The sequence below is a fragment of the Ammodytes marinus genome, assembly GCF_949987685.1.
Source record: "Ammodytes marinus genome assembly, chromosome: 12".
Taxonomy (NCBI): Eukaryota; Metazoa; Chordata; class Actinopteri; order Uranoscopiformes; family Ammodytidae; genus Ammodytes; species Ammodytes marinus.
This window is the reverse complement of record NC_137216.1, coordinates 13951731-13973524: the sequence shown is the minus strand read 5'-3', so window position 1 is coordinate 13973524 and position 21794 is coordinate 13951731. Positions and strand designations below refer to the sequence as shown.

The 21794-nt window shown below is 40.9% G+C and overlaps 1 protein-coding gene across 1 annotated transcript; it reads right to left on the bottom strand.

Annotated features, from left to right (window-relative positions):
- Positions 1-54: 54 nt before the first annotated feature.
- slc12a8 (solute carrier family 12 member 8) lies at positions 55-21557 on the bottom strand. Its single transcript, XM_080037696.1, has 15 exons — positions 21427-21557; positions 20411-20551; positions 19667-19813; positions 17631-17822; positions 16798-17029; positions 10543-10656; positions 10266-10353; positions 9621-9708; positions 7274-7420; positions 3875-4556; positions 3683-3780; positions 3457-3574; positions 1987-2047; positions 1347-1655; positions 55-102 (listed from the first exon to the last, which is right to left on the bottom strand). Exons 2-14 carry the CDS (start codon positions 20543-20545, stop codon positions 1487-1489), a joined length of 2271 nt encoding a protein of 756 aa, XP_079893822.1. The 5' UTR covers positions 20546-20551; positions 21427-21557; the 3' UTR covers positions 55-102; positions 1347-1486.
- Positions 21558-21794: the final 237 nt, after the last annotated feature.

The window sequence follows — 21794 nt, the reverse complement described above, 5'->3', positions numbered from 1 at the left end:
ACACACGCACACACACGAGCGTCGAAGGTTTTCACTTGGTCCTGTTATTCAACCCTGGGGCTGCGCGTTTGCTGCCTTCAGGTAGGCCTATCGTCGGAAGTCCTGCGGTTAAGAAAGCAGCAACACACACAAAAGAAATCGAGGCTACAATCAGTTGGCTAAAAATCATATAGGCTAATTTACAACCAAAAATTACAATGAGAATCTCAAAATTGCAGGTTAAGTCAATAGAGTAATACATATTTTCATATTCCAGCTATGCCTAAATTATGTAGCCTAGACTGCGCATTCACCCCATGATTTCCTAAAGTCATCTGTTGTCATGGTGGGAATGGGCTGCTATATGGGGGGGGGGGGGGGGGGGGAGTTATTCTCTAATACAGTTAAGGAATAAGGCTATTATGCAAATGTAATAGAGACACTATAGCAATACACTCCAGAATCTAGAAATGAGTCTGAATAAATTCATAAAATTGCTGCAACAGTCATGTAATGCAATTATTTTAGGCTTCAAAGCAAAACAGTAGGCAATTATTATTGGCAATAAATTGTATAAATCACTGCTCTCAGTGACTAGCCCTCAGCCCTCACTGTACCACTGTGATGCCCACAGCATTAGCTCAGCACTTACTGATCTGGTGATGAGTTGATGATAAGGAAACAATTGAGGTAGGCTACCAACATTGTCACGTGGCTGTTGGTAGGTTGCAGTTCTGAAAAGCTATAAGCTAAGAGGAAGTGGTTTTCAAAGCTTTGCTGTTGAGCCAACTTTTTTAAACCTGTGGCAACTCACAATGCACCCAACATAGGCATTACTGAATCACACTTAAAGTACAATGTAACTGACATGCTGATCTTCCTCAAATTTGAATATCTGTATTAAAAAAATATTTGAAGGTGCTGGATCTTTGAGACAGCAGGATGATAGAAACACTGGACGCTCAAAGACTATTAACAGCACTTATGGGTTTTTATTAAACCCACTTTAAAGCTGGTATTTTTAAACAAGGCACATGTTGCTTTGTAATCGTCATCTGACATCACTGGTCTGATTTTGATCAAATTTAAAGAAAGCATCTTTGGCAAAGTGTTCCAGCATTAAAACAGTTACAGGTTAATGGATGTGCAATTATGGTAAATGTTAATAATCCCTCATGTAAAATCAACAAACAATCTACACATCAGTATATAGGGGGGAACTTGGGAGTATATAGGCTGTTGATGCATCTTTAACTAAAACATTTTAGAGAGATCTGACAAGAAAATTTCAAGGATAGTGATACTTCAAAGTCAAAGTTACAAGTACAAGGTACTGTATATTAAAGACAAGAGAAAGTATATTTTACTTTTAATTCAGTTTGAGAAGGATGAATGTCTCAAATACAACGTGCACAGTGTGGCAACCTAAGACACTGTTTGAGGCAGAAAAGTTTCAGACGGTCAGCTATGACGTGCCACAGAGTTAGTGGTGGTGTTTAAGTCACAGTCAGTGGAGTTGAGGTTGCACCATCTTGTCGGCCTTGATGATTGAGGATTGGTGATAGCGGTGACGAGAGGCAAAGTCAGCGTTTTCCTGTGTGAGCTGCTTGGTTTTCAGCCCGACCCAGGACAGAGAGGGTGTGACTATGATCTGGTCGCGAGGAGAGCCTTTTCTCCTGAAAGAGGAGGAAACAGAACAGAGAAATAACTTTCATGTGTAAATGGGGCATGGGACATACACACACACCTGCAAAAAAACAAACATTAACAGATACAATTTCTTATTTTACATTATATGAGTTGAGTTGGTAATGAAGAACAAGAACCAACAGAGTATGGTATGGACAATGGCCTTAAGTTCAGTCTGTGCTTTGTCAATGATGTTGATAGATAATTGAACTAAGAAATTGCATTCATGAAAATTATTTATTATTAATTATTTATCTGCAGCCCATTTGTTTATGTAAAGTGCTGCAACCGACCATAAGACATGAAAGCACACAGTACCTGCAAATGCTATTCACTGTTGATTTGAGCCACGAGAAAAAGCTGAATCTTGCTGCAATACCTGCAAATATCAAAACTAAAAATGTTATCCAAAGAAATTAGCAGAATGAGTTTATCAGCTAGAGAAAACAGGTAGACATGTTATAAATATAATTTTAAATGTACTATGGAGCCCCTTTTTATTGTGTCCATATGAAGTGCACGGAGTGTGTTGTAACAGCCAGCATCACCTCAACCACCTGTGGGACAAGTGTTTCACACTTGCAGAGCTCGTGCTCAGAACTGTCGTGAGTCAGACAGCCGTGGCACACAGTAATGTGGTGAGTTTAACGCACAGATGCTGAGCGTCTCATCCAGCTATTCTAGAAATCCTAATCCACAACAGCTGCCGGCTGGCCAGACAAAAGGGCCGCAAGCGAAACTCCAAGCAATGTGCCTTACGTACATTACGGGTCACATAGCGACTGACCACATGGGGTGGGGGGGGGGGACAAATCTAAACGATTAAAACTTACACCGCAAATCAGGACAATTTCTGTTGGAGATAATGGGACAATCTAAATGATCTCATACTAAATAAAGCAAAAACACAGGAATTGTGTTTCAGGCTATATAAAGGCCTTATGTGTAGACTACTCCTACAGTCATAAAAGTTTATGGAAGGACCTTGTAAACGTGCAACAAAAATAACAACAGGCTTAAATACGTATTCTCGTTTCAGCAAACAGATTCAGTAAATAACAAAAACAGAGACAGTGTATTGAAATATGTTCGTCAAAATTGATCAAATGCAATGTTTCTGACTGGAATTTGGTGATGAACTGACCAAACATGAATGCAGACCTGTCTTACTTTTTAAAATCAAACAGTTAACTGAATGGTGATCAACAATTTAGTGCTTACTTAAAGCTAATTCAAGAAGAGTCTTCTATGCACAGGAACAATTTCAGTTTTTTTCAAAATGACATTTTCGTATGTCCACTATTTGCCCTGGTCTATTTGGGTTAACTGATCACTGAACTTCAGATCAAATCAATCCAGAGCTGTAGTGGACTGGAATCACACTCATTCCATCATAGGAAACATCCATTGGTCACAACAGCAGCGGACTAACATTTGCTGTGAGCTCAGCGCCTGCTGCAGTATAGTGCCAAATTTTGCAACTGCGCCTGTGACCAAATCAGCTTATGTCCAAAGTTCACTTTCGGCATACCAATGCTGGCAAATGCTACACAGGTGCAGTTGGTGTATATTTAAAAGACAGCGAACTCCCGCTCTCCCAGATTATATAACAGAATTTAACCAACTTCTATTTTATCATTATTAATTTCTCTCTTGTTGTGGGTGTGAGAACAGTGGCTAAAAATGCGATACTGTCCTGACCAAGTCGGGCCATTTGATCTCCCTAACACAAGCTTGCCATGAAGTCCAAGCTAAGTGTCTCTAAAACATGAATTGGTAGAAAAGCACCTATATGTAGTCCAGGACTTGTTTTCCCGATGTAGAGGAAGAGCAGCAAAGCGACGACTATGTTTGCCAAGGCATAAACCCACTGAATAACAAACATGATCAATATGGAGGTCAATGCCTGTAAGAAAAGAGATGACATATTCACATTATTCATTCAACCCTGTCTATAGTATCTGTCAATACGGTCAGAGAAAAAACTTTGTGCTGGAATAAATGTGTAACCTACCCCGATGAGAGCGACCCAGTGGTTTAAGAACTTTGCGTAGATTGAATCCGGCACGGGTTTGATTTGAAAGCTCTGGTGCTCTGCTTTACCTCCCGCACCTGAAAGAATGAATAAAGCTCAGGTTAAGAATAACGTCAACTAGCGACAATGATCTCCTATCCTGTCTAGTGTTTGATGGTAAAAGCTGATCACCTGTGCTGTGACTATGGGAGTCAGCAGACAAGTCCTCATCAGCATGCTGTGTTTTAGAATGGCTTTTGTCTTGTGGTGGTTCTTCTCCATTCCTCGGCTCCCTGCCTCCGCACTGCTCCTCAACGTCCTCACACGGTGGAGCTGAACTTATCTGGTCTCCATTTTCCTCTGAGGACATGCTGCTGTTTAGGTCTAAGCCAAAACTATGCATCAGCTTCTGCTTGGCTGTGACATTAGCCTTTTCGCCTTTGCATCTACTGCTACCCAGCTCTTGAATGGAGGACTTCCTACTCTCAGCCCCAGCAGCGTCCACGTTTGATACCGGGGGAAAGATCTGGTCCATGTCCTTGGTGAACTCCAACAGAGTGCCTTTACCCTGCGGACTCTCGCCCCCGCTCCCATAGTTTGGTAGAGCGGTGTTGATCAGAGGCCTAGAGTTGTGCCTAGTGGTTGACCCGCGCTGGTTTCTTTTGTAGGGGATGAGGGTGTTTCTCTCCTCTTTGGTCTGCAGCTGGAGGGTCATGGCCACGCTGAAGTAGGAGTAGTCGATGAAGCTGTACGTGAGCATGAAGTTGATGCTGACGATGGGGGCCAGCACGTTGACCCCGCCGATGAAAATGAAGGCCATGGTCAGCAGGCTGGTCAGACAGATAGCAGCCACCGGAGTCCGGTTTCGGCCGGTCTGCTCCAAAGAGAGTGGGAGAGTGTTACGATAATGAAAGGGACAGCTGAACTGCACACGACAGTCATTGTTGTTCAACCTGACATGATAATTTGGCGAGTCAAAAAATGTCAGATAAATTCAAAAGGTCTATGCTCTCTTACATTGGTTGAGAAGTACTTATATCATTCTAAATTAACAATTTAAAAATCCACCGTTATCTGAAAAAGTTTGAAACAGAAATTTTTTTTTAATAGACTCAAGAAAGGATGATGTTTTTGTGATACTTGGGTCCTTAAGGAAAGTGAAGCTATGTAAAAATACACTTAGCATGTGCCCTTAAGCCCACACAATGCGGCTGGAACAAAGAAGATTGTCACTCCCTCCTAACTAAAACTGTGTCACTTATGGACACAATGGAGAAAAACCTACAAGGAGTGATGGTATTAAAGTGAACTTAATTGAGATTATTTACAGATATATCAAACCAAACCAGCAGAACGTTAGCAATCCATCTAGAGATCTCTTGCTTCTCTTGAGCCTTTAATTTTTTTTTTCAAATATTACCTTGACATGATATTTGGATTTACCAACAAGTAGCAATGGGACGATTGCGTATCCAAAACTAATTTTTCACTAAAACACAGCAAAATAAACCCTTCCACAAAATCTTCCCATGACTTTATCTGGCCTCTCTTCGGTCAGGGGCCCTGCTCAGTCATTAGTCACATATGCAAACCTGACACTGGACATCTGAAAGGCCCATTAGAAAGTAGGTTCCACTTTAGTATGGATGCTGTTTTCTTCATTAAAAGTATACGCCTACAGTACGTGTTCAACATGAAAGTTTCCTTTCCACAACAAAAGGTGATGGGTGATTTGGCTTGCCAATCTGATTATCATAAAAAGACTAAATGTAGTTGAGGTTGAAACCCCCCTCTGTAGCAGGAAGACAAAACTAATGCCAAAACAATAATCCCTTTCTCAAAATGGATACATTGTTTTAACATGTGGTGTGTTAAGCAGCTTGCTTTCACTTCCCAGGTCCTATCAGAGAGTTTAGGGAGCGCTGCTGTGTGCCTGGCGGGCCTCCAGAGCACACAGCGGAGCAGGGCCCTGCCCGTCGCCCTTCCTGCGTTTGTTCTGAAGCTTTGATTTGGGCCAAGATGTCTAGGGCCTCATTCCAGCCCGCTGAGAGAGGTCAGACACTGCTGCCATCCGGGGAAGTCTGAGGAAAACTGGGGGTGGACGGGGTCAGCATGTCAACATGACTTAGTGTGTGTGTGTGTGTGTGTGTGTGTGTGTGTGTGTGTGTGTGTGTGTGTGTGTGTGCTGGTTGAATTGTGAAGCAGCAGTGAGTCCCAACTCATTACCCGTATGCAGTCAGTTCACTCACTTCTATTGAGTGGAGTGCACTCTATAGTTAGGCAGTCCTTTAGCCGTTTCCTGTGGAGTTCACCTACCACACCCCCTATACATCCAGGATACACACACTTTCTTAGGTTGCAATACTCCAATTACTGCAGGTAATTAGAGAAAATACTACTATAATAACATTGTTGTAAACTTTGTGTCACTTATTTCAGTGATTATGCAATAATTTAAAGATTAAGTTCAGTTACTGGAAAATAAATAAAAAAAAAAAGTGTCTGGCTGCCCCTTTATGTCCAAATGCAGGGTGTAATTCTACTGAATGTTGGGGTTATTTTATATTATTCAAGTTACTAGATGTCTATGTTAATCATGCCAAAAATTAAAACAAGTATACAGAAAATCCTTAGTTTTATAGCAAATGTATTGTTTCATAATGACTTGATCACCAGAGTAATAGGTTTATTTGCTCCTAGGTGAACCATTCAAGTCCAACCAACTCCAACAATCAAATGGGCACGTTTAGCTTTAGACAGATTGCTTGGATGTGGGTCAAGTTTACTTATCCTGATGATGGAGGCAGGTTGTGTATACGTCCTGGGAGGTGCACTACCTGGTAAATTCATCTACATTTCTACAATAGATGCAGTTGTCTCAGTTGCCATGCCATTGGCATACTGTATGAGCTCAGCAGCTGTTTATGATTTCATCTTTTTGTGTGCTTAAGAGATAAGCATTATAGCTCAGTAAGTTGTTACTGTTAAATTGTTTTTTATCAAAATGCTATTTCCAAGATCAAAAAATTAATAAATAAACTCTCATACCTGATTATGTTGTTTAAAAATACCATGCAGCCAGTAATCTTGTAGAAGCTTTACAGCGTGATGCTCTACTTTTGAGAGAAGCTGCTTCTTGGTACCATAGACGTCATTAACTGAACTAATCTAGGCAAATCTCTCCAACTTGCCCAACTGAAAATAGCAACTATTTGTTTGTCAATGACCAGAGATGCAAACAGGTGCAAAAAATAAGTTCTCACTACAGTAGTAAAACGTCTATAAAAGTGGCGTGTTTACCAGGCTCAGCTTACTTTGATCATTGAATTACTGCAATCTCGGTACATAAAGTAAATTATGTCAATAGGACATTTTAAATAGTACTAGCACAGTGTCACTTCAAAAGGGTTTAAGCGAACGTCATTCTACTGGTGCATAAAGCACACACCCTCACTCAGTAATCTGCATTTACATCATAAGTGACGCCAGCTAATAATTTTCAAGTACACTGTCCATGTCAAGAGATCCCCTCCATTTATGGCTCCATGCATCCATCCATCCATCTATTTATTTATCCATCCATTCACCCACCCCTTGTCCGAGGAAGGCTAGAGCGGGGATGACCCTCTCTTGGGCGATGCACTGGAGGATCCTGGGTGCTCCGTACAGGCCGCCCATGCAGGAAGCCAGGGAGGAGATGTAGAGGCCCAGCAGAAAGAGGAAACCCACCAAGGAGACCTGGAGGAAGAAGGAAAACAAACAGAGGGTGGAAGAGGATGGGGTGGGGTCGGGAGCCGCACAACAGCTACACCCAGTTCAGTTCCGCTGCAGCCAGCCCCTTATGAAAACAATGAGAAACTCAGCACTGATGAAGACGTCAAGGATTTAGAAAGTAGTCAGTGATCGGCTAAAAATAAAAAAAAGTTTTAATACGAGAGTGAGTGAGTTAATAGAACGTTAAAACACTGGTTGTACACACAGTGTCATATAGTAAACACTTTGTTCTTAACTGGAGGTCCTTATTGCACCACCTGCTGAGTCCTGGTTGTTGAGTTCACAAGAACAATCCCTGATTCACATGTAGTTTAGCCCTAGAAGCAGATCTACAACACAGACTGACAACTGGCAGAGAGCTGCGCTGCATCAGACACCAAACTGATCTGATTCTCACCACAGGGCAATCGCCCACTCACACTTCTTATGGCACATCACAACGCTGTGAGCAGCTTGGGTGTTGTTGGACATGAAACTATAACCTCAGCTCTACTTTGCAAAAACTAAAGCAATCATTCCAAACATTAAATCGACATCACGTATGGACCCAAACCCGTAGTCAATTCGGCTGAAGGTCCAAATGTCACACCTCTGCACTATCTCTGTCAATGACGGATTTCTGTCACTTGACACAAGACAATAAAGTTGTTCTTATCTCGTCTTACCTCCATTCAACAGACATGTTGTGAACACTGTGTGTGAGACTGCTTCAAATAGACCACCCTCAAGGTATAATAAAAAACATGAGAAAACGATATTTAATTACTCATGCACCTCAAATTGAGTATGTGCTTCCAATTAGGAGTAAACATTTTTTTCTTTAGTCCTTCAGTGCTTCAATATTACATTTTCCAATGTTTGAATTCAACTTGAAACATGCCATGTTAAGAAATAAAATGATAAACTGAGTTTAGGAATGAGATTGTTATGCTTTTGAGTGCCGCTACTCCAGTTCACACATGTGAAAACTATTCTGTACACTCTACGTGATCAGTGGGACAAACTAATATATAACTTATCATTGAAAGGTAACGTCAGTGATCCATCCAAAACCATGTCTCTTTAACAGGAACAGATCTGAATACATTGCACAGACTGCTGGTGGGGAAGCCTAAGAACATCTCTGCTGTATACACAATGACTAAAATAGCTTCAGTTTATCTGGCTCTTTAGTGTTTGTCCTTTGTAAATACATTTTTAACCTATAGCCATTTTACCTTTCATGTAGTATGTACTTCACTCATTAAACTAAATACTTATAAACAAATATAGTTTTCATATCAGTAAATCAAAATGCATGGGTGAGAAAAGTTGAAAAACAGTCAAACAAATGATCTGCCTGACAAAGATCTTTGTCAACAGTAGGTCTGTCCAAATACTCAGGCTTGTGGTATTTCAAGAGCTTACAGAACTTGTGCAATGTATTTAGGTTTATCAGAGCTCACCGGGACATAATACAAATACAGTACATAGCAACAACCCAGCTACTAAGATTTGTTGGAACAAAACATCCAAACATTGTGCGTCTGAAAACACAATGTTCAGAACCTGAAGATTAATACAAGTAATACAGCTAATACATCGGGGTGATTTGAAAGCATGTAGAGTACTTTAGGGAGACCTGACATGATAACATTTTGAAAGATTTCTGCCTGATTATTTTTTGAAGGATGGAATATCTTTGATAAAATCTTGGATACATGTTATGAATTTAAACCTCATGTCTCTTGATTATTATTGGTCCTAAAAGCTTTACTACATACAGCTGGACAGGTGTGGGATTTCAGAGCGCAATGAAATATGGGAAACACTTTGTTTCCAAGCAGTGTTATTGTTAGTGGACTGTGTGTTAATATTTTTCCACACTTAACTTGTGCGTGAAAGTGCACTTAAGTGCTCAAGACTACAGGTAAGGGTTTTGGTGAAAACCCCAGTATTTCTCATTTACTTGAATGTGTACCTAAAGTAATTTCTCAGTATTTCTACTTGAGTGAAAGAAATGTTCAATGGATCGTCATCACCTTGAACCTGGGCTAACCACACCACCACATCAACTAAGTGAGCCAGCGTGGGGATGCCCCTTCACCTCAGCCCCTTCTGTTGAGAGCACCGCCTCTCTAACCTCTGACAGGGCGGCATGGAAACAATGAGAGGAGGAGTTTACCTTTTCTGCGATCAAGAAGTCATAGCGCAGAGCTTCTCTGGTGCAGATGGCCCCCAGGAGGAAGACAAAGACCAGATACAGGAACCACCTGTGGGTCACCGGCAGTACACCACGCAAAATATATTAACAACTGCAGCTTTCCCCACTATTAATAGGAGAATTGTGTCATGAGTCATGATAACTTCAAATGTGAGTGTGGGATAGGGCCGTGCGGGGAATGTTGGTTTATTCAGAGTATCTTTTTCAAAATCACCAGAGAAAACATGATCTGAGAGCACTACAAAATTGAAATCAAAACATTTGGAAAGTACCCTGTTGGTTGATTCATACCTCGAGGGAGATGCCCAAACTATCTTTGTAGAATGATAAAGCACTACTTGTAGGACATAAAATTATTACATTAATTCAAATAATTACATTTACTGACTTTTTTTTGTACAACTTGGTACTACAACACCTACTTCCACTGAAGCTCAGTCTGCATTATTTCCATATTGCTGTCTGTTTACATCTACAATCACATTCTGTTTGCTTTATTTGTTACTGTAGAATTAGCTTCACTGTTATTTGTTGTTGTCTTGTGGAATTCTCTTTTTATAATATTGTTGTGTGTGTGTGTGTGTGTGTGTTGGGATATTTTCATACGAGGTGAGGACAGCTGCTAGCGTTCCCACAGGGATGTTTTGTTCAGGCCGCTGAAGGTCTGAACTCATGTTGAAGCCTGCCATAACTCCTACAAACACACACACACACACACACACACACAAACCACAAAAATGTGCACAACATACTCCATGTATTTTTGACACTGCATATAGGGGTGGATAAGCTGTTCTTAATAAATACTGCATATGTGTACCACATGCTGAGAACTTTCACACTGTATTAAAAAAAAAGACGAGATGATGGGCGGCCTCCTCACCCGTAGCCGCAGGGAAGAAGACCCCGAAGACGGTGAAGAAGGTTTCTCCTGGGGTGTAATCTGGAAATATGTTACTGTTGAGCAGCCCGGATGAATAACCAATGAAGCCATGCTCTGAAAGGGGAGACAACGACACACCAAACACATCAGTGCCAGGTTCAGCAGCATGTTTTCACTGATTTTAACATTCAAAAAGCATCAACACTATAAACATATCAACTGCCAACATTCTTGCAAGTCAAACAAAAGGTCCAGTTTTTCATCCAATCTTGTTTTACAAAACACTGGCAAATGTAATTTATTACAGCACCATGTTAACAATTATTGTCTGCAATTATTACCTAACAGTATGAAGCACGCACAGATTGTTCTGCATTGGTGGGGGCCATTTACACAGCACAGTCTGACGGGCCCGCCTGTGTTACAACACCAGACATTTCCCCCTTGGTTATCTTGCGATGGGAAAGAATGTGTTCTCTCAGATTAATGACATGTTTATCCAAAAGGAAGTCACCACCCTTTTCAGAAGCTCAGCAGCTTCCAAGTTTGAGAGGAAGAATGAGAGCCAGTGAGCGAGAGAGGGAGACAGAGAGTGAAAGAAAATGCACACAGTTTTTGTTTGAGACATAAACCAAAACCATAAGGGCTGGATAAACTACTTATTCCAACTGTACTTGTTCTTGACGATAGGAATGTAGCAAGACTGTAAAAAAAACTGACATCAAATGAAACCAGGAGCCCAAAATCTTGTTCATTCTGTGACCCGGTGAGGCCGCCCTCTGTCCAAACAATCAGACTCTAACAATTCCAGGGCAGTCGGTGTCCATGTCTGCACCATGAGCTCCCCACCCATATTGCAACATCTTCCTCCAACATCCAACACTGCCTGCGAGTACACAGGGCGTTCACGTATTTCTAAGGCAAAACCATATGAACACAAATTCATTCAGATACACTGCTAGAGGATTTGATCACAAGAACAATGGACAACAACTGCAAACTATTTGTCTCGGTTAAGATTCTCTCACAGGTTCCTAATTTTCTGGAGGAACCACACACTCACATCCCTTCTACACTGCTTCTTTGTAAGGCATGGTCAGATTAGCCCAAGGGCAGACATTTACTGTTGGGGCCCCACTTGCCTTCAAGTAGAGTGTACACCAGCAGATCATAATAGGCAGCTTCATTATAATTGGCCAGGTATGTAAGTTAGTTAGTGGTGGTGATGTGATGAAAAACATCTGTATCTAGTTATATGGACCTTGTGAACGCATTGTGAAATGTAGTAATAAAAAAGTGTGCCTCAACAGATTATGTGATAATAATGTAAGCACCCTGAAGTTGTACCTTGCCACTTCCCAAACAACTTTGCTTTGGGGACCCCTAGGGGTCTGGATCCATGTTGCACTTGCCTGTTCTGACTGGTTGGTAATTCAGCCTTGAAATATAAACGTGGTATTGGGTTTTAGCCATAAAGTAGTGGCTCTAAGGAAGGGAATGCTGGTTTATACAGAAACTCAGTCTCCCATAGTCAACATTTCAATATGATGTATTAGCAAACACCTGCACAGCGGAGATTCCCATGAGCCTCAGCTGTACATTGTGTTAAGAGCTAATAAGAAAATGTTAGTGTGTTAAACTGAGAGAGTAAACATTGTTAACATGCATGTTTGTAAACTCTTAGTGTCATTTAGTAAAAACAGCTATTTAGTTACATGTTGGAGGTTTCTTAATAACCACAGCAATTTTACATAATGTGTTATGTTCATCATAAGTGTCTGGACAAAGCTGCGTTGAAAGAGTTCAGTATTTCAGTACGTTTATTGTCTGAAGAGCAAGTGTACAGGCGGAGTGGGGCTCCTTTCTGAACTCAGCCTTCCTCGTATAAAGACTGGAATGTGTAGTCAGATTACATGAGTGTCTGAGGCCTCTCCCTCCCTCTGTCTGAATGACCTCTTACTCTCCCCACAATAACCAGTCCAAAGTGCAGTGCATTGAGAACAGATCAGGCTGTGATGTTACAGAGGTGGGGCAGGTCCCACTGGGATGATTGATACAGCGCTATATATTAGAGAGCGGATCAGAGATGATGAGGCGCTCTCAGGGGAAGCAGCAGGCCTCAGATCTCAGTTCCGGCTTTCTCACTTTGTCATTTTCCAAAAATGTGGGTGAGTCTGGTTAACACCCTTAAACCCCAAACTCAAACAAACACATTATGGCTTCCTGGTCTTCAACTACAGGGACTGGGTAAGATTGTCAGATTGTATGTCATCCGGGCACCGCAATCAGAAAGTTTGGGGTTTGAATTGTTTGGCTGAAAGGGAAAATACGCTGGCCAAACTATAACATTGACTACACTCAAAGACAACAATTGGGAAATGAATCGCACTACCATTACGGTTATATTGGAAATATGTTGAGGTGACTTATATGCTGCAGCAACTGCAGGAAGGACTTGTCATACACAGTCACTTCTAGGTCATTCTTCAGATGCCAGTTGATATAAAATATAAATATACAATAATAATACCCCTAAATCTTTGTAAACATTAAGATAGTTTCAGAGAATGTAATTTGAAGGAGTAAGGTAGATGAATACCAATACATGCATCAGATTAAATGGCCATGACAATTTTTTTTTTCAACTTTTCATTTTTGTTAAGCTCTTTACACCGTTTTGGTTTGTATCCCAAATAAACAATAATCCAATCCTTCCCTTCAAATATTCTTGTTTTTGGAAATCAAAGGCCATTGAAACTGCATCAAAATCAGGGGAATGGTATCAATGAAACCCAGGATGATAGTGCCAACAAAAACAGAAATACATACAGATTCTTGCATACAGTATCTCACAAAAGTGAGTACACCCCTCACATTTCTTCACATTTTTCTTTATATCTTTCCATGGGACAACACTGAATAAATGACACTTTGATACAATGTAAAGTAGTCAGTGTACAGCTTGTATAACAGTGTAAATTTACTGTCCCCTCAAAATAACTCGACACACAGCCATTAATGTCTAAACTTCTGGCAACAAAAGTGAGTACACCCCTTAGAAAAAATTTACAAATTGGGCCCAAAGTGTAAATATTTTGTGTGGCCACCATTATTTTCCAGCACTGCCTTAACCCTCTTGGGCATGTAGTTCACTAGAGCTTCACAGGTTGCAACTGGAACCCTCTTCCACCCATTTATGACAGCATCACAGAGCTGGTGGATATTAAAGACATTGCGCTCCTCCACCTTCCGTTTGAGGATGCCCCAAAGATGCTCAATAGGGTTTAGGTCTAGAGACATGCTTGGCCAGTCCATAACCTTTACCCTCAGCTTTTTTAGCAAGCCACTGGTCGTCTTGGAGGTGTGTTTGGGGTCGTTATCATGTTGCAATACCACCCTGCGGCCCAGTTTACGAAGGTTGAGTGCACATGGTCAGCGTCGTACACAGAGGTTGGCTTTGGAAAATAGACGTATGAGTGCTGCCAGCATTGCTGAAGGGCTTGAAGGGGTGGGGGTCAACCTGTCAGTGCTCAGACCATACGCCGCACTCTGCATCATACTGGTCTGCATGGCTGTCATCCCAGAAGGAAGCCTATTCTAAAGATGATGCACAAGAAACCCCACAAAAAGTTTGCTGAAGACAAACAGTCTACGGACATGGATCACTACAACCATGTCCTGTGGTCTGATGAGACCAAAATACATTTATTTGGTTCAGATGGTGTTAAGAGTGTGGAGCGGCAACCAGGTGAGGAGTACAAAGACAAGTGTGTCTTGCCTAGAGTCAAGCATGGTGGTTGGAGTGTCATGGTCTGGGGCTGCATGAGTGCTGCCAGCACTGGGGATCTACAGTTCATTGAATTCTAACATGTACTGTGACATACTGAAGCAGAGCATGATCCCCTCCCTTCATAAACTGGGCCGCAGGGCAGTACTGCAACATGATAACGACCCCAAACACCCCTCCGAACGACCACTGGCTTGCTAAAGAAGCTGAGGGTAAAGGTTATGGACTGGCCAAGCATGTCTCCAGACCTAAACCCTATTGAGCATCTTTGGGGCATCCTAAAACGGGAGATGGAGGAGCGCAAGGACTCTAATATCCACCAGCTCCTTGATGTCGTCATGAATGGGTAGAAGAGGGTTCCAGTTGCAACCTGTGAAGCTCTGGTGAACTCCATGCCCAAGAGGGTTAAGGCAGTGCTAGAAAATAATGATGGCAAAACAAAATATTGACACTTTGGGCCCAATTTGGACATTTTCTCTTAGGGGTGTACTCACTTTTGTTGCCAGCAGTTTAGACATTAATGGCTGTGTGTCGAGTTATTTTGAGGGGACAGTAAATTTACACTGTTATACAAGCTGTACACTGACTACTTGACATTGTATCAAAGTGTCATTTATTCAGTGCTGTCGCATGGAAAGATATAATGAAATATTTGAAGAAATGTTAGGGGTGTACTCACTTTTGTGAGATACTGTAAATACATATGCAGTGCAACTAACTACTATTTTCATCCATGTGATTAATGTGATTTGAAATAAAAAACAAGTGAAAAAATTCTTATCAGAGAGTCCGAGGTGAAGACTTTAGACTTCTTATTTTTGTGTCATCAACCCCAGCTCACAAAAATATCCAGTTTACAATAATATAAAATACTAAATAGAAATAGAAAAGCAGCAAATGCTCAAATCCAGAACCAGGAATGTTTGGCATTCATCCATTACTCCAACTATAATTGACGATCAAGCGCTCTAAATTCCTTTTCAGAGAATGAGTATTGAATCAGAGTCCTGTATTATATTGACTTAGCATACTGACACGCTTATACATCCTAATAGGACTACGGCACTACAGACAAACTAAGGCAGTGATGCAGCATGATGTCTGAACTTGAAGTCTTACCACTGTGACAGCTTTGCCAAGTGCACAAATGGGATGCCTTATCAAACTGTGACCACGTGATTTCGGCAGTGGCTCCTTTTCCTTCAGGATGTGCGGCCTCTGCGTTCAGTGAGCAGTGCAGGCTAATCTGGGCTGTTTTAACCAGCTAGGGGACCTGCTGTTCCTCTGCCAACCATGAGGTCACCACATCACACACACACACAGCAACTCTTAATTGGAAAAACCTGGAGGAACCATTATGGCTGGTTCTCCCACGATTGTTCAGGACTTTAAACTGGCAAGAGGCTGGAGGTTGGGCGTGGTGGAGGAGTTAAAGTAAGGTAGGATTATATTAATTTTTTTAATTTGTTGTTATTTTACACTGGATTACAGGAAGCTTCAATGCCTAATGTTGCAAAAACTAGCAACTGCCAAAAGCTGGACCAGTTACACTGAATTCCCTGTGGTTTGCAGGGAAACAGTAATAACTATGTTGTGCCTGTGACGTCCTATTCACAAGACTGGCTTGATTCTGAAATGCTTTTTTCTCTTCCCACTGGACAGGACGTTGACAATCAGTGAGAACAGGAAATGGTGGGGAAGGACTTCCTGAAAGCCAGCAAAAGAATACAATCCACGCAAAAATGTCCTCACTCACCACAAAAGAGAAAAAAAAGAAAAATCTTCTCAATAAACACCCTGCCTGTCTCAGACTTGGCTTGAGCCACAATAGAAGGAAAACAGTAATTTACAGTGTTTTTTCTAATAAAACAAGCAGTGACTGACAGTAAAGAAAGAAAACAAGTTTATCCGGCAAACAGACATGGGTAAAGAATGTATCAGAAAGGCTGTTACATTGACCCCAAACTCATGAAGAAGTGAACTGTAGAGATGCAGCCTGGTTAGAATACTGGACTACTAGTGAAAATAATTAATTATACTACAGTGACACCTGCTGGCCTGAACAGGTCACAGACATTCCCAATCCGGAGCTTTTTTTAACGAAATATATCACATATTCCTCCATGAATAAAACATAACAGCACTCATCAACCTATTAAAATACTGGGGATAACCAGGAACAAAAGAAGCTGAGCTTAATTTTTAGCTACACGTTTCTGATGTGCAAATAGCCTGGTAATGTATTCCTAAAAAAAGTGCCATCCCTCCCAACTTCTCCAACCTGACTTAAATGAATTTACATATATATAATTCGGGGACGAACACTGAATAATTAGAGGATCATTCTGTCTTGAAAATATCCATAACGAGTATTATAAAAACAGTGAACATTGGCACTAATAAATGAACTCAAAACTAATTCAACGTTTCCCTACATGTCTATATTCACAAACCCCAGCCGGCTGTACCTGGGTCAAGGTGTGAGAAGGTGCCAATGACAAAGTCCAGCGTGGAGACGGCCAGCACGGCCAGCAACAGCAGCTGGAGTCTGACGATCCACTTGACCCCGGCCAGGTTGATCCCCAGCAGAGCCAGCAGCACTGCGATAGACATGCCCCGCACAGCCCACTGGCTCTGTAGACCCAGCAGCTCCGCCACAGACTCAGAGAAACCTGTGATGTACATGGCACCAGCAACGCACTGCAGCACGGTACAGGAGACAACAACGGAAATGTGTGGATCTGTATCAAATCCTTCAGTCGTATTAAAAAAGAAAAAAAAAGAAAAAGGATTTATATATCTATAGACGAGACATGGCAGCCAAAAACATTGTTTCTTACAAGCACTGGTCAATCTTGATTTTTTTTGTCCATTTTGCTTCCATAACATGTCTTCTTTCATGCTAGTATAAATGAAAAAGGTCCAAAGTTTACATTTACGTGTTTGTTTCACTAAAACCTCTATATTTCTTATACAAGTTTATAATGCTTAGTATACCATCATGGTTAACAGCCATTATCTCAAAATGTCTTTTAACTTTAACTCTTGCTTTATCCAACACAAAATATATTTATGTTGGAAAATAGATGCAAATGTATACATAAGTAGTTAGATATTTCCAAAGGTGCATATTTATTCAAACATGTCTGGAAGAATTGTAAAACAAAAAAAAAATATTACTTTAATCTTCAACTGGTAAAGTTTCATGATAGAGGTTCAAAAACCTGTTCACCTGCATTGTCTCCCCTTAATCAAAATGAGTCACAAATAAAGTGAAACTAAAAATATTTATATTACTCACTTGTCCAAAGACGTAGAGGAGGCCCACAGTGCCCCCTACCCTGCCACCCAGGACCATGGAGATCATGGAGTAGATTCCTCCGCTGCCGATCCCGCAGTGCTCACACACTCTGATGCCCGACATCACCGTCACCAAGGCAACCACCACCACCAAGGAGACCAGGAGCATCCCGAGAAGCACGCCCGTGTTCCCCTGCATGAAGGCAGGACACAAAATGACACACGAGTCATCGATACACATGTGTTCATCTGCAGCATGCAAGTTATCTACAGCTCTCGATTCAATATACTTTATAATGTATTACAGCTGCCTTGAACTAATACACGTCCTACTTTCTATACAGTACATGCTGAATGCTTTATATGTGATCCTTCACTGCAAACTTTGTATACATGCTTGTAGCTTTGCCCCCCCCCCCAACAGGTTTTCTGTTCATATATGTGTGCACATTTTTCTTTACTTTTCTCTGTCTGCACAATCAGTCCCATTAAACCAGGGAAATCTTGCACGCTTTGCTTTGCACAATTAGTAATGAGGGAGCCAGTAAGATGCATGTCAGTCTATATGGAAACCCTGTCTCCCACAAAGCAAACTACAATTTAGCTGTCAAGCTAAATCCAAATGGATGTTGTAATTAAGATCGCACACTGTGTCCCGTGATGACACATGCACATTAAAGTGTTTGGGATGAACTGACAGGCTGACACGTACTTAATGATGTAGCAAGAAATCAAAAGCTTCAATACAGCTAGATATTAACATTCAAATGAACAGATATGGGGCTGGATATTTTAGTGTAAGTCTAAAAATGAAAATAAACATAACATGCAAAAAAAAAAATTCACCCACACGCCAAGTCCTATCATCCACCAAAAATAGATCTTTTACATTACAATATCAAAATAAGTAGTCTGCAAGTGGTGCTCAGTGCCCCATCACTTTATCTCATCAATAAGACTGCACTGTTTTCATTGTAATGTAAATTATGTAGCATAGGCTCAGCTGCCCTACATTCCCAGAACTAAAATGACAACCATAATAGAGTTTAAGAGTTTGCTTTATTGATTAGTGGGTAGTTTGTGTGTAGATGGGAAAACTGTATAAATAGGAATGATTAAATAATTTGTTTACTTCATAATACTGCATGAATGCACCACTTCAAGCTTAATTTTCGTACATACTTTTTGTATCCACTTTCAACAGCTTTTCAACACACAATTGAAATAAGATATACTCATGCAAAAAAGAAAATAAATATCAGTAGAACACCATCAAAATCAGATTTGTTTTTGTTTTTAAAAAGATGACAGAGCTAAATAAAGTTATCAGATCTAAAACAATTGTTACAGTATGGAGGGACTAGTGTCACGAGATACAGCTCTGGGAGAGAAATTCCCGAATTGACACTTTTATTTCATATTTAGGTTCAAATTAAAAACGTCAGTTATGTTATTTTGTCTCTGCTTCGAAAACGGATTTCCTCAAATGTTTGGCTTTCGCATTAATGCATTTATGAAGACAAATACAAACACAGTAAGAAAGCAATTTCATCTACATATATGGATATGGCTCTGCAAATTGCCATAACAATCGCCGATTAACAACAGTTTCCCACAAGAAGGACTTGTTAAAGTGGTCTCGCACAGCCAGACCAAACTACAGCTAGTATGTTAAAGAAGGTGTATTGAACTCTGAGATCCTATGTAGTATAAATGTGCATGTGTATACATTTTTTAAATCGGTTCATCCTAGCCTGAGAAAAGGCAGAAAAGTGTTTTTTTATGGTATCACTGTCTGACCCTACAGTTTACAGATGTGACATCACTTCTGTAAAAACGGAGGGTTAGGATTAACAGGACAGCTGGGCCAAGGGAAGACTAAGGAAAGACTGAGGGAAGAAAAACCTAATTCATTATATTTTAATAGCGATTTTATAATGATAGAACGCCTGTTCCGTATGGGTGAAGTATTCCTTTAAAGAGAAGAAAGGGGAAATATTTAGGTAGAGAAAGCAAGACAGTGCATAGCCTACTAACCACCAGGTAGCCGGTACGTAGAAACAGCACCACGCCGAAGATGTTGATCATGCAGGTGGTGAAGACGCCATCCCAGGTACCGAAGAGCACCGGCTCCCACACAAACAGTTTGATCCTCCACCACGGCTGGCTGGACTGCTGGAACCCCTGACCCCAAAGAAACAGTAACGTTTAAAGCAATGGCTGATACAAAGACACTCTGTTTCAACATCAACAAGTCATTATCATATTACATTTTGTGACATCTGAAAAATTTCACAACCAATTACTGCAACAAAAACAAAAAAAAATCATTGCAGTTAATTTGTTTACAAATGTATCCATATAGGCAGAGGTTAACTAAAATCCCTCAGAAAGCTTAGAGGTGCACTATGTAGCCTAACTTTGGGTGTGACAAGTGAACATTTTCTTAAGGTATATTCTCATAACTGAATGAACAAACTTTCCTCACTAGAAAATCCCATTTAAAGTTAGAAAGCTTCCTGAAAAGTTGTTGTTTACAGCAGCAGGGCCAACAGTTCGGTTTACAAACATATTCTAGTCTTACCTTTGGTTCCAGGTTCCTCAAAATAATTTAGTTATGATTTTTCATGATGGAATTATTCAATGGAATCACATGTAGAGAAAATGTTTTGTAAACCATGTGCAGGCTCTGCAAATGTAAACGAATCCCACTCTCATGAAACTGCAGAGTGCACCTTTAAAAAAAAATCAGAAATCTATTTATCTTCTTTTTCACCCTACCTGTGCATCTTCATGAAACAGATCATGGACATGTGTGTTGGTGTTGGTGTGGGGGGATGCTGCTGCCGCTCCCTCCTTCAACCGTCCTGACTCGCCTCCCTCCTGCACAGTCCAACCTATTGGCGGGGATTCCATCGCAGCCTGCGGGGTTAAGCAGTTGTGTTTAGGCCCTGTGTTTGCTACAAGTTAATCATGAATGTAACTGAAAAATGTATCATTAAGAAGTGACCACATTATTTTGCCCTTCTGAGGATGTAGGCTGATTTTTTTTAAGCCATTAGGTCAATAGGCCTACAGTCTATGGACGTAACTGAGCATACTGGTCCTGCCTATCCCGGTTAAACAGCAACAGGTGCAGCACGAGAACACCCGGATACAGCAGGGTGTGTTGGAACGATGCTGAAATTTCCCCTAAAGCTAACAAAATTAATCCCTCGATGTTTACCTATGGGAGAAGGCGTCACAACAACGGATAACCGGTTTTTAGAAACAGTTTTACCCACGTCTATAGTTGTAAATGTAAATTATACTGCTTAAGCGCTGTCTGTTTCAAAAAAGTATATTTAGTTGTAGAAAGAGTAGTCGTGTGGTGTCACTCATTGACAAAACCTCGACGCTCGCGCCACTACAAACAGTCGAAACTAAACCTAATGAACAAACATATCAATTGAATCTTGCAAAAGTAGGCTACAATATGCTCGAGCGCCTTCTGTGAATTATTCGGACTCACTCTCATAAAAGGCAACTACTAGGTTAATATGGCGACTTTAGTAGGCCTACGTCTAAATTTGTATTACATTTTGCCAAGTTTATCAAAAATAATTGCTTGTTAGAGGGCTTCGTGAGCCAGATTGAAGGAGCACCTTCAGAAAAGGTCGCATTTAAAAAAGCAAATAGGCCTACTTGAAATGGCTAGGCCAATAGAAATGGACATTTTTAATTAGTTTTTTAATTGTTTGCTTGACGTCGTCTCCATTGCGCCCTCAGCCAAACGCCTGTGTCTGAGCTAAACCTACCTTTCACAGAGTCCCATATTATTCCATGCTGAGGGAGAGAGAGAAAGAAAGAGCAATAGCCGGCTATGAAAATGACAGTTTGTTATTCCATTGTGCCCCAGCGAGGACTGCAGTATGTCAGTGTGAACAGGACTCTCTCTCTCAGCTTCTCCAGTTGTTAGCAACTTGTTTGATGAAGACGTCAGCAGGTAGCTTTTGACAGATCATGGTCACTGGTTACCTTCCAGGGTGTGTTGCTGCTTTGCACAAGAATCCTGTGTTAGTTTTGGCAAGCCCTGCAGTAAGCAATGTTGACTAATGATTAAAGCCAATGAAAAAAACACGTAGCACTGAATATCCTTATCTTTTTATTTTGGGAATTTTTTCCT